The sequence below is a fragment of the Sinohyriopsis cumingii genome, chromosome 4 (genome assembly GCF_028554795.1).
Source record: "Sinohyriopsis cumingii isolate HCF-2022 chromosome 4, ASM2855479v2, whole genome shotgun sequence".
Lineage (NCBI taxonomy): Eukaryota > Metazoa > Mollusca > Bivalvia > Unionida > Unionidae > Sinohyriopsis > Sinohyriopsis cumingii.
Window position 1 is genome coordinate 25,661,671 of NC_142964.1, and position 13,914 is coordinate 25,675,584.

General features: G+C 38.9%; 1 protein-coding gene across 2 annotated transcripts in view; it reads right to left on the minus strand.

The window, feature by feature from the left end:
• LOC149800832 (uncharacterized) overlaps nt 1–13,914 on the minus strand; it is a 155,576-nt gene that overhangs the window by 110,708 nt on the left and 30,954 nt on the right. For both annotated transcript variants that reach the window (XM_089954837.1, XM_089954835.1), the window contains exon 7: nt 7,691–7,746. In XM_089954837.1, the coding sequence (XP_089810963.1) occupies nt 7,691–7,746 (56 nt within the window). The remainder of the gene's footprint in view (nt 1–7,690; nt 7,747–13,914) is intronic.

The window sequence follows — 13,914 nt, forward strand, 5'->3', positions numbered from 1 at the left end:
TACAGCCACTAAGGCCAGAAGAATACACTTATTCTTACCCTGAGCTCTTACTTGATATACAGCCACTAAGGCCAGTAGAATATATTTATTCTTACCATGGGCTCTTACTTGATATACAGCCAATAAGGCCAGTAGAACACACTTATTCTTACCATGGGCTCTTATTTGATATACAGCCACTAGCCACTAAGGCCAGTAGAATACACTTATTCTTACCCTGGACTATTACTTGATATACAGCCACTAACGCCAGTAGAATACACTTATTCTTACCCTCGGCGCTTACTTGATATACAGCCACTAAGGCCAGAAGAATACACTTATTCTTACATAGGGTTATTACTTGATATACAGCCACTAAGACCAGTATAATACACTTATTCTTACCATGGGCTCTTACTTGATATACAGCCAATAAGGCCAGTAGAACACACTTATTCTTACCATGGGCTCTTATTTGATATACAGCCACTAGCCACTAAGGCCAGTAGAATACACTTATTCTTACCATGGGCTATTACTTGATATACAGCCACTAAGGCCAGTTGAATACACTTATTCTTACACTGGGCTATTACTTGATATACAGCCACTATGGCCAGTAGAATACAACTATTCTTACCCTGGGCTATTACTTGATATACAGCCACTAAGGCCAGTAGAATACACATATTCTTAGCCTGGGCTCTTACTTTGATATACAGCCACTAAGGCCAGTAGAATATACTTATTCTTACCATGGGCTATTACTTGATATACAGCCACTAAGGCCAGTTGAATACACTTATTCTTACACTGGGCTATTACTTGATATACAGCCACTATGGCCAGTAGAATACAACTATTCTTACCCTGGGCTATTACTTGATATACAGCCACTAAGGCCAGTAGAATACACTTATTCTTACCCTGGGCTATTACTTGATATACAGCCACTAAGGCCAGTAGAATATACTTATTCTTACCCAGGGCTATTACTTGATATACAGCCACTACGGCCAGTTGAATACACTTATTCTTACACTGGGCTATTATTTGATATACAGCCACTATGGCCAGTAGAATACACTTATTCTTACCCTGGGCTATTACTTGATATACAGCCACTAAGGCCAGTAGAATATACTTATTCATACCCTGGGCTATTACTTGATATACAGCCACTAAGGCCAGAATAATACACTTATTCTTACCCTGGGCTATTACTTGATATACAGCCACTAAGGCCAGTAGAATACACTTATTCTTACCCTGAGCTCTTACTTGATGTACAGCCACTAAGGCCAGTAGAATACAATTATTCTTACCCTGGGCTCTTACTTGATATACAGCCACTGAGGCCAGCAGAATACACTTATTCTTACCCTGGGCTCTTACTTGATATACAGCCACTGAGGTCAGCAGAATACACTTATTCTTACCCTGGGCTCTTACTTGATATACAGCCACTGAGGCCAGTAGAATACACTTATTCTTACCCTGGGCTATTACTTGATATACAGCTACTAAGGCCAGTAGGATACACTTTTTCTTACCCTGGGCTCTTACTTGATATACAGAATACACTTATTCTTACCCTGGGCTCTTACTTGATATACAGCCACTGAGGCCAGCAGAATACACTTATTCTTACCCTGGGCTATTACTTGATATACAGCCCCTAAGGCCAGTATAATACACTTATTATTACCCTGAACTCTTATTTGATTTCCAGCCACTATGGCCAGGAGAATACACTTATTCTTACCATGGGCTCTTACTTGATATACAGCCACTAAGGCCAGTAGAATACACTTATTATTAGCTTGAGCTCTTACTTGATTTCCAGCCACTATGGCCAGTAGAATACACTTTTTCTTACCCTGGGCTCTTACTTGATATACAGCCACTAAGGCCAGCAGAATACACTTATTCTTACCCTGGGCTATTACTTCATATACAGCCACTAAGGCCAGTAGAATATGCTTATTCTTACCCTGGGCTCTTACTTGATATACAGCCACTAGCCACTAAGGCCAGTAGAATACACTTTTTCTTACCCTGGGCTCTTACTTGATATACAGCCATTAAGGCCAGTAGAATACACTTATTCTTACCCTGGACTATTACTTGATATACAGCCACTAAGGCCAGTAGAATACACTTATTCTTACCCTGAGCTCTTACTTGATATACAGCCACTAAGGCCAGAAGAATACACTTATTCTTACCCTGAGCTCTTACTTGATATACAGCCACTAAGGCCAGTAGAATATATTTATTCTTACCATGGGCTCTTACTTGATATACAGCCAATAAGGCCAGTAGAACACACTTATTCTTACCATGGGCTCTTATTTGATATACAGCCACTAGCCACTAAGGCCAGTAGAATACACTTATTCTTACCCTGGACTATTACTTGATATACAGCCACTAACGCCAGTAGAATACACTTATTCTTACCCTCGGCGCTTACTTGATATACAGCCACTAAGGCCAGAAGAATACACTTATTCTTACATAGGGTTATTACTTGATATACAGCCACTAAGACCAGTATAATACACTTATTCTTACCATGGGCTCTTACTTGATATACAGCCAATAAGGCCAGTAGAACACACTTATTCTTACCATGGGCTCTTATTTGATATACAGCCACTAGCCACTAAGGCCAGTAGAATACACTTATTCTTACCATGGGCTATTACTTGATATACAGCCACTATGGCCAGTAGAACACAACTATTCTTACCCAGGGCGATTACTTGATATACAGCCACTAAGGCCAGTAGAATACACTTATTCTTACCATGGGCTATTACGTGATATACAGCCACTAAGGCCAGTAGAACACACTTATTCTTACCATGGGCTCTTATTTGATATACAGCCACTAGCCACTAAGGCCAGTAGAATACACTTATTCTTACCCTGGACTATTACTTGATATACAGCCACTAAGGCCAGTAGAATACACTTATTCTTACCCTTGGCGCTTACTTGATATACAGCCACTAAGGCCAGAAGAATACACTTATTCTTACCCTGGGCTATTACTTGATATAAGGCCACTAAGGCCAGTAGAATATGCTTATTCTTACCCTGGGCTCTTACTTGATATACAGCCACTAAGGCCAGTAGAATACACTTATTCTTACCCTGGGCTCTTACTTGATATACAGCCACTAAGGCCAGCAGAATACACTTATTCTTACACTGGGCTATTACTTGATATACAGCCACTAAGGCCAGTAGAATACATTTATTCTTACCCTGAGCTCTTACTTGATATACAGCCACTAAGGCCAGTAGAATACACTTATTCTTACCATGGGCTCTTATTTGATATACAGCCACTAGCCACTAAGGCCAGCAGAATACACTTATTCTTACCCTGGACTATTACTTGATATACAGCCACTAAGGCCAGTAGAATACACTTATTCTTACCCTTGGCGCTTACTTGATATACAGCCACTATGGCCAGTAGAATACACTTATTCTTACACTGGGTTATTACTTGATATACAGCCACTAAGACCAGTAGAATACACTTATTCTTACCCTGGGCTATTACTTGATATACAGCCACTAAGGCCAGTAGAACACACTTATTTTTACCATGGGCTCTTATTTGATATACAGCCACTAGCCACTAAGGCCAGTAGAATACACTTATTCTTACCCTGGACTATTACTTGATATACAGCCACTAAGACCAGTAGAACACACTTATTCTTACCCTGGGCTCTTACTTGATATACAGCCACTATGGCCAGTAGAACACAACTATTCTTACCCTGGGCTATTACTTCATATACAGCCACTAAGGCCAGTATAATACACTTATTCTTACCCTTGGCGCTTACTTGATATACAGCCACTAAGGCCAGTAGAATACACTTATTCTTACCCTGGGCTATTACTTTGATATACAGCCACTAAGGCCAGTATAATACACTTATTCTTACCCTGAGCTCTTACTTGATATACAGCCACTAAGGCCAGCAGAATACACTTATTCTTACCCTGGACTATTACTTGATATACAGCCACTAAGGCCAGTAGAATACACTTATTCTTACCCTTGGCGCTTACTTGATATACAGCCACTATGGCCAGTAGAATACACTTATTCTTACACTGGGTTATTACTTGATATACAGCCACTAAGACCAGTAGAATACGCTTATTCTTACCCTGGGCTATTACTTGATATACAGCCACTAAGGCCAGTAGAACACACTTATTTTTACCATGGGCTCTTATTTGATATACAGCCACTAGCCACTAAGGCCAGTAGAATACACTTATTCTTACACTGGGTTATTACTTGATATACAGCCACTAAGACCAGTAGAATACACTTATTCTTACACTGGGTTATTACTTGATATACAGCCACTAAGACCAGTAGAATACACTTATTCTTACACTGGGTTATTACTTGATATACAGCCACTAACACCAGTAGAACACACTTATTCTTACCCTGGGCTCTTACTTGATATACAGCCACTATGGCCAGTAGAACACAACTATTCTTACCCTGGGCTATTACTTCATATACAGCCACTAAGGCCAGTATAATACACTTATTCTTACCCTTGGCGCTTACTTGATATACAGCCACTAAGGCCAGTAGAATACACTTATTCTTACCCTGGGCTATTACTTTGATATACAGCCACTAAGGCCAGTATAATACACTTATTCTTACCCTGAGCTCTTACTTGATATACAGCCACTAAGGCCAGCAGAATACACTTATTCTTACCCTGGACTATTACTTGATATACAGCCACTAAGGCCAGTAGAATACACTTATTCTTACCCTTGGCGCTTACTTGATATACAGCCACTATGGCCAGTAGAATACACTTATTCTTACACTGGGTTATTACTTGATATACAGCCACTAAGACCAGTAGAATACGCTTATTCTTACCCTGGGCTATTACTTGATATACAGCCACTAAGGCCAGTAGAACACACTTATTTTTACCATGGGCTCTTATTTGATATACAGCCACTAGCCACTAAGGCCAGTAGAATACACTTATTCTTACACTGGGTTATTACTTGATATACAGCCACTAAGGCCAGTATAATACACTTATTCTTACCCTTGGCGCTTACTTGATATACAGCCACTAAGGCCAGTAGAATACACTTATTCTTACCCTGGGCTATTACTTTGATATACAGCCACTAAGGCCAGTATAATACACTTATTCTTACCCTGAGCTCTTACTTGATATACAGCCACTAAGGCCAGCAGAATACACTTATTCTTACCCTGGACTATTACTTGATATACAGCCACTAAGGCCAGTAGAATACACTTATTCTTACCCTTGGCGCTTACTTGATATACAGCCACTATGGCCAGTAGAATACACTTATTCTTACACTGGGTTATTACTTGATATACAGCCACTAAGACCAGTAGAATACGCTTATTCTTACCCTGGGCTATTACTTGATATACAGCCACTAAGGCCAGTAGAACACACTTATTTTTACCATGGGCTCTTATTTGATAAACAGCCACTAGCCACTAAGGCCAGTAGAATACACTTATTCTTACACTGGGTTATTACTTGATATACAGCCACTAAGACCAGTAGAATACACTTATTCTTACACTGGGTTATTACTTGATATACAGCCACTATGGCCAGTAGAATACACTTATTCTTACACTGGGTTATTACTTGATATACAGCCACTAAGACCAGTAGAATACACTTATTCTTACCCTGGACTATTACTTGATATACAGCCACTAAGACCAGTAGAACACAACTATTCTTACCCTGGGCTATTACTTCATATACAGCCACTAAGGCCAGTATAATACACTTATTCTTACCCTTGGCGCTTACTTGATATACAGCCACTAAGGCCAGCAGAATACACTTATTCTTACCATGGGCTATTACTTGATATACAGCCACTATGGCCAGTAGAACACAACTATTCTTACCCTGGGCTATTACTTCATATACAGCCACTAAGGCCAGTATAATACACTTATTCTTACCCTTGGCGCTTACTTGATATACAGCCACTAAGGCCAGTAGAATACACTTATTCTTACCCTGGGCTATTACTTTGATATACAGCCACTAAGGCCAGTATAATACACTTATTCTTACCCTGAGCTCTTACTTGATATACAGCCACTAAGGCCAGTAGAATATATTTATTATTACCCTGAGCTCTTACTTGATATACAGCCACTAAGGCCAGCAGAATATACTTATTATTACCCTGGGCTATTACTTGATATACAGCCACTAAGGCCAGCAGAATATACTTATTCTTACCCTGGGCTATTACTTGATATACAGCCACTAAGGCCAGCAGAATACACTTATTCTTACCATGGGCTATTACTTGATATACAGCCACTATGGCCAGTAGAGCACAACTATTCTTACCCTGGGCTATTACTTGATATACAGCCACTAAGGCCAGTATAATACACTTATTCTTACCCTTGGCGCTTACTTGATATACAGCCACTAAGGCCAGTAGAAAACACTTATTCTTACCCTGGGCTATTACTTGATATAGAGCCACTAAGGCCAGTATAATACACTTATTCTTACCCTGAGCTCTTACTTGATATACAGCCGCTAAGGCCAGTAGAATACACTTATTCTTACCCTGGGCTATGACTTGATATACAGCCACTAAGGCCAGCAGAATATGCTTATTCTTACCCTGGGCTCTTACTTGATATACAGCCACTAAGGCCAGTAGAATACACTTATTCTTACCCTGGGCTATTACTTGATATACAGCCACTAAGGCCAGTAGAATATATTTATTATTACCCTGAGCTCTTACTTGATATACAGCCACTAAGGCCAGCAGAATATACTTATTATTACCCTGGGCTCTTACTTGATATACAGCCACTAAGGCCAGCAGAATACACTTATTCTTACCCTGGGCTCTTACTTGATACACAGCCACTAAGGCCAGCAGAATACACTTATTCTTACCCTGGGCTCTTACTTGATACACAGCCACTAAGGCCAGTAGAATACACTTATTCTTACCCTGGGCTATTACTTGATATACAGCCACTAAGGCCAGCAGAATATACTTATTCTTACCCTGGGCTCTTACTTGATATACAGCCACTAAGGCCAGTAGAATACACTTATTCTTACCCTGGGCTCTTACTTGATATACAGCCACTAAGCCCAGAAGAATACACTTATTCTTACCCTGGACTCTTACTTGATATACAGCCACAAAGGCCAGTAGAATACACTTATTCTTACCCTGGGTTCTTACTTGATATACAGCCACTAAGCCCAGAAGAATACACTTATTCTTACCCTGGACTCTTACTTGATATACAGCCACAAAGGCCAGTAGAATACACTTATTCTTACCCTGGGCTCTTACTTGATATACAGCCACTAAGGCCAGTAGAATACAACTATTCTTACCCTGGGCTCTTACTTGATATACAGCCACAAAGGCCAGTTGAATACACTTATTCTTACACTGGGCTATTACTTGATATACAGCCACTAAGGCCAGCAGAATACACTTATTCTTACCCTGGGCTCTTACTTGATATACAGCCACTAAGGCCAGTAGAATACACTTATTCTTACCCTGGGCTCTTACTTGATATACAGCCACAAAGGCTAGTAGAATACACTCATCTTACTCTTACCTTGGGCTCTAACTTTGTTTACATCTACTAAGGCCAGTGGAACACTCTCAAAAAAGCTGAAAAGAAACAAAATTATAAATGCAACTGACACTATCTATAAAAAGGAACTCTAAAATGATGTTATTAAATTTTATATGTCATCTTTGCATATAAAGAGTACATAAATAGTTGGTATCTTCCTAGATAAGGAAACCACTGCCTATTTGATGAGCTGATGGTATGGATCTTCTAAGACCACTGTTAAAACTCTTAGGTCTTAAACTAAGTAACATAAAATAGGAAAAGCCAAAAAGTTTTGTACAATTCAACATATAATTTATTTTCCTGAAAAGAAGTGAAAATTTAAAAAGAACTTTCAGTATTTTGAATTAAGTTTCATACAGTCCTAAAAGTTCTATCACAAGTCCAAAAGAATGATGTTCAAATTGAATTCCAATGGTGTTCCAAATAAATTCCAATAATGAATGCGCTGATGCACCTGGAGTATTGGGGCCCCAAGTGGCCGAGTGGTCTAAAGCACTCTCCGTTATGGATCACTGCCATCTCACTTCTGTCTGCATGGGTTTGAGTCTAGGATTCGGCTAATGTGGGTATGTGAGAAAGCTTGCCAGGAGCTTCTCATGGGTTGGTGGTTCTTCCCAGGGTTATCCCGGGTTCTTCCTCCACCTTTAATACTGGCTGCCATGCATAGCCTATCGTGTGCTGAAAATTGGCATTAAACCCCACAACAACAACAGCAACAACAACAACAACCTGTAGTCTTGAACATCCTAATGTGCCATTGAGTCATTTGATGTATCACAATAATATAAATCAAAATGTCCTTGACTGAATTCACTATAATTCCAAATTAATATTTAGTCCTAATATATTCTTGAGCAAACTGTAATTATAGTGAATAATAATTTGAATAAATGAACCAACCCTAATTAACAATTGAACAAAACAATAAATTTGATTCCACTTTGGATGTTAAGGCAAGAATGAATAATCCTTAAGTAAACATGTTTATATACCCCTGCACTTGATCTAGTTCACAATTACCATTTTCTGGAAATACTCTGTCAAATCCATGGAAAGCTTCTTTTCTGGAACTTTCTAAGGTCAGAATCAAGACTTTATCTTTAACTCAAACAGAAGAAAATATTTTTACAATTAATGATAATCTGAATATTTAATCATTAATCGTAGAGAAATACTAGCTTTGTTTTTACAAAATAAATATCACTGGTGAGGTACACCATTAGCTTGATTGTGGAAAAAGGTCAAGTACACAATACAGATATACATAACATAAAATCATTGTGAAAAGTCAACATACAATACATATGAAATATCCAAAACACCAGAAAACCACAGGACCCTCTCAATGGATAAAAAAAATCCTTTTCGGGGACTAATGCTCTATTGGCTGAAACAATTTGCATGAATTTGCAAGAAGTACACCTGTACTTCCATTATTTTTGATAAGTACTTAAATTATCTTATGCAAGTATATACTTGCTTATAAGTCTAGTCCAACTGCAAACACAGACCCTGATTTGCCATTGCAAAATGTGGAAGCAGATCAGAGTCCGTGCTATTTGTTCTAATGACTACTTCTAACAAACTGCATAAACCCATAAAACGGTTTCTGGTGATAAGCCCATCTCAAATATGCCCATCCATTGAGAACATTTTAAAGATGGCCACCATTGATGAAATTGTAGATAAGGCTTGACATTCCTCCAAATAGTTTAGGAGTAGTGATAACAAACAACTTTCAGCAGACAATGGACTCAGGATCATCATGTAAGTTAGCAAACAATGGACAGTGGAAAAAGGGTCATCATGTAAGCTCTGATTTTTTTCAACCAGCAAAACTAAAAAACAATGAACCATTGCAGAATTATTTTCAAGGGGCAAGCAACTGTTAATAAATACATTACTATTTCAGAATGTTGTACTTGGAGCAAATCAAGTGGTGCCATATTAGAAATGGTACATACAGTGTTTGGCTTAATATAACCTGAGAATATTGCCCATAACTAGTGATACTCCAATTCAAAATCTCACCAATATCTGTTTGTTTTCATCTCAAAGTATATATATGTATCATTTCTTGGTTGCACTACAAATCCTTCCACTGTAGCTGAGGCTGTGAGGGATGGAAAGAATGTATCCTTGCTAACTTGTTGTGAATTCCATCAACCTGATCATTAAATAGGATAGTAGATGATTAAGGCTGTGAGCTTAGCTTGGCCTATGATGGGCTATAAGACAGGTGGAGGCAGAGAACAATTCATCCCATTCCAACAGTTGTAAGTTTATAGCTGCTGTTATGGTATTAGTATCTTGGGCCTCGATGTTTACAAAGTGGGCCATTATATAAACATGTTCCCACATATGTCTGGTGAGATTTATGGTAAAAGAGGGTAAGCTGTGTTGAAATATTGCCATAGGTATTAGATGCCACAATTGATCCTATGGTCATAATGTTACAAATCAAAGGATGAGCATCCCAATGGACAACTAAGGAGACGCATCTGCAAGAAGAAATGTCTGTAGATGTTTGACTCTTGTAATTGAAATGGGAAGCAGCCCCAAAGTGTCAGTAACTATGTCAGAATGTAGAAGTAATTGAAAGCAGATTATTCTGTAGAAAATGATGACCTGGTGTCGGAACTGTAGACCCAGCAGGTGAAGTAGAGGAATGAGTATGACAGAACTTTGATGCAAGTGGGTGGAGAACTTCTTCAGCCCAAGCCTGCAAGGCAGAGTTTCACCCATCATAGTAACATATAATAACAACAAGGGAACTTGAGAGTTATTTTTTTTGGATTAAGGTAGTGAAGCCAGTGTCTTTTGTGCTACCTGTGAAGTAGCGGGAGAAGAATGACGATGATGGCAGATCACTAAACTTGCAGCGCATTATGAGCTGGATTCCAAGGTGCCGCTAAGTAGAGGCTCTCTATGGGTGGCAAAGGCTTGAGGGCGAGTGAAGAGACATCTCTTCGATACTGAGGCACCAAGATGGACATTGTACACTGGAAGTGTCTAGAGGTACTATGAAAGTTAGACTCATCCATGTGAGTGCCTATATAAATGGGATGTCTTCCACAGGAAGTTCCTAGCGGCATTCGACTGATCCATGTATAACTGGGTTCATGGGTATTGAGGCACTAAGCAAGGGTATCATATGGAGGAAGTGCCTAGAGTTACTATGTGATTTGTGGAACTGGTCATTTGTCTCATAGATAATGCTGTATGATCAATTGTGGTCATTGCCAACTGCAATCAGAATTATATGGCCAAGTCCAGTCATCTGGCTGGCATGATGTTGTCCAGTTCTTGGGGTTGGGACAGGGTAAGGAATATTGATCCATGTAGACAGTGTATAATTCTGATATGCAAGACTGTAACTTAGACTGCCATTGCTCTCCATCTTGCTTCCCAGTAAATGATATGGTTTTGAACTTTTGCATGTAAGCTGATGATGTTCGGCCATCAAAGAATGCTTCTGCACCATCCCCTTAATTCCAACAAAATTGCTGCCAATTGAGTTCTGTCCATATTATTTAAGTCTGACAACTGGTCTTGTCCATGGTCTAAATCTACAGGACAAATACATGTAAAATGGCCCATGAACCTGTACATGTTGAGAATTAGAGTGTCACTATTAATACTTACTAAGTGGATGCAAAATAATCAATTCTAGTATTATGTTACTTGTAGGAAGGACAATTTTGACTGCCTATACAGGTAAAATCACTATAGTGTTGCTTATAATAAATACATGTACCAAATGGATGCAAAGTAATTAATTCTAGTAATACATTACCTGTAAGAAGAGGAAGTTCTGACTGCCTATACAGGTAAAATTACTGAAACATTGCTTATAATAAATACATGTATGAACTGGGTGCCAAACAATCAATTCTAGAAATAAGTTACCGGTGGGAAGGCCAATTATTTTCAATGCCTACGCAGGCAAAATTACTGAAGAATCATATAGAGTAACTGCATGTTAAAGCTGGACTCTGATTCATTTTTGAATAGAAAATTAATCAGTATGCATCCTACCACAGCATAAGCTATACAGCAATATAATGAATTTTCTATAGTACACATAAAACCGGCACTTAGAAAAGGAAATGAAGCATAATTAGTGATGCTTACAAAGCAGATACTAAACATCCATTTTGATACAAATCTCATCTCGAGAAAATGACCAATGAGGCTTTATACAGGTCAAATCAGTAAAGCCTCATGTATATAACTATGAAGTGGAGGCTATGAAAATTTAGAAAACTTACCTGTATGTATCTGGGCATAGTGGAAATTTTACAGCAATATTAAACGAGTTTTCTATATCATGCACCAGATCTGCACTTATTAATACATTATAGCAATATGAGGGGATGCCATCGTGACTTATGCAGGAATGTAACAAAGGTGCCTATGTGTGCGAATACAGCAAAGTGATATCACTGAAAAGTAAACTTGATCCTTGACAATAGAAAGAACAGAATGGAGTGTACTTCCTTTGACAACAGAAAAAACAGAATGGATTGTACTTCCCTTGACAATAGAAAGAACAGACAATAGAAAGAACAGAATGGAGTGTACTTCCCTTGACAATATAAAGAACAGAAAGGAGTGTACTTCCCTTGACAATAGAAAGAACAGAATGGAGTGTACTTCCCTTGACAATAGAAAGAACAGAATGGAGTGTACTTCTCTTGACAATAGAAAGAACAGAATGGAGTGTACTTACCTTGACAATAGAAAGAACACAATAGAGTGTACTTCCCTTGACAATAGAAAGAACACAATGGAGTGTACTTCCCTTCAAAGATGAAACTCCTCCGACTTCTTTTAAGGTAGAAAGCTTACAAACTGCTTGTATGGATTTTGCCAGACCTCTGCCTGCAAAGAGGGTGCTACTTGGTACAAGCAGACATAGCAGCTGACAATTTCAAGGGTTTTGGTGTCAATCCTGATAACAAGAGATCACTCTATCTAGGTGTGCAGATAACTTTTAGCCTTGTGAGGGCTTAATTTGTAAGATAGTAGCAGTTCTACTAAGGTATTATGATTGTGGTAACATATCTGAAAAATACTCCACTCTTCATGTGACCCATTTTGCAGTACTCAACTCTTACATGTAGCCCATTATGCAAAAGCAGTAGACAAAAGTAAAAGCAGTACCTAACTCTTACATATAGCCCATTATGCAAGGGCAGTAAACCAGGGTAAAAGCAGTACTCAACTCTTACATGCAGCCCATTATTCAAGGGCGGTAGACAAGGGTAAAAGCAGTACTCAACCTTTACATGTAGCCCATTATGCAAAGGCAGTAGACAAGGGTAAAAACCGTACTCAACTCGTACATTAGCCCATTATGCAAGGGTGGTAGACAAGAGTAAAAGCAGTACTCAACTCTTACATGTAGCCCATTATGCAAGGGTATTAGACAATGGTATAAGACAAGGGTAAAAGCAGTACTCAACTCTTACATGTAGCCCATTATGCAAGGGCATTAGACAAGGGTAAAACAGTACTCAACTCTTACATGTAGCCCATTATGCAAGGGTGGTAGACAAGGGTAAAAGAAGTACTCAACTCTTACATATAGCCCGTTATGTAAGGGTATTAGACAATGGTATAAGACAAGGGTAAAAGCAGTACTCAACTCTTACATGAAGCCCATTATGCAAGGGTGGTAGACAAGGGTAAAAGCAGTACTCAACTAGTAAATGTAGCCCATTATGCAAGGGTATCAGACAAGGGTAAAAGCAGTACTCAACTATTACATGTAGCCCATTATGCAAGGGCAGTTGACAAGGGTAAAAGCAGTACTCAACTCTTACATGTAGCCAATTATGCAAGGGTGGTAGACAAGGGTAAAAGCAGTACTCAACCTTTACATGTAGCCCATTATGCAAAGGCAGTAGACAAGGGTAAAAACTGTACTCAACTCGTACATGTAGCCCATTATGCAAGGACAGTAGACAAGGGTTAAAAGCAGTACTCAACTCTTACATGTAGTCCATTATGCAAGGACAGTAAGCAAGGGTAAAACAGTACTCAACACTTCCATGTAGCCCATTATGCAAGGGTGGTAGAGAAGGGTAAAAGCAGTACTCAACTCTTACATATACCCATTATGCAAGGGCATTAGACAAGGGTAAAAATAGTACTCAACTCTTACATGTAGCCCATTATGCAAGGGTGGTAGACAA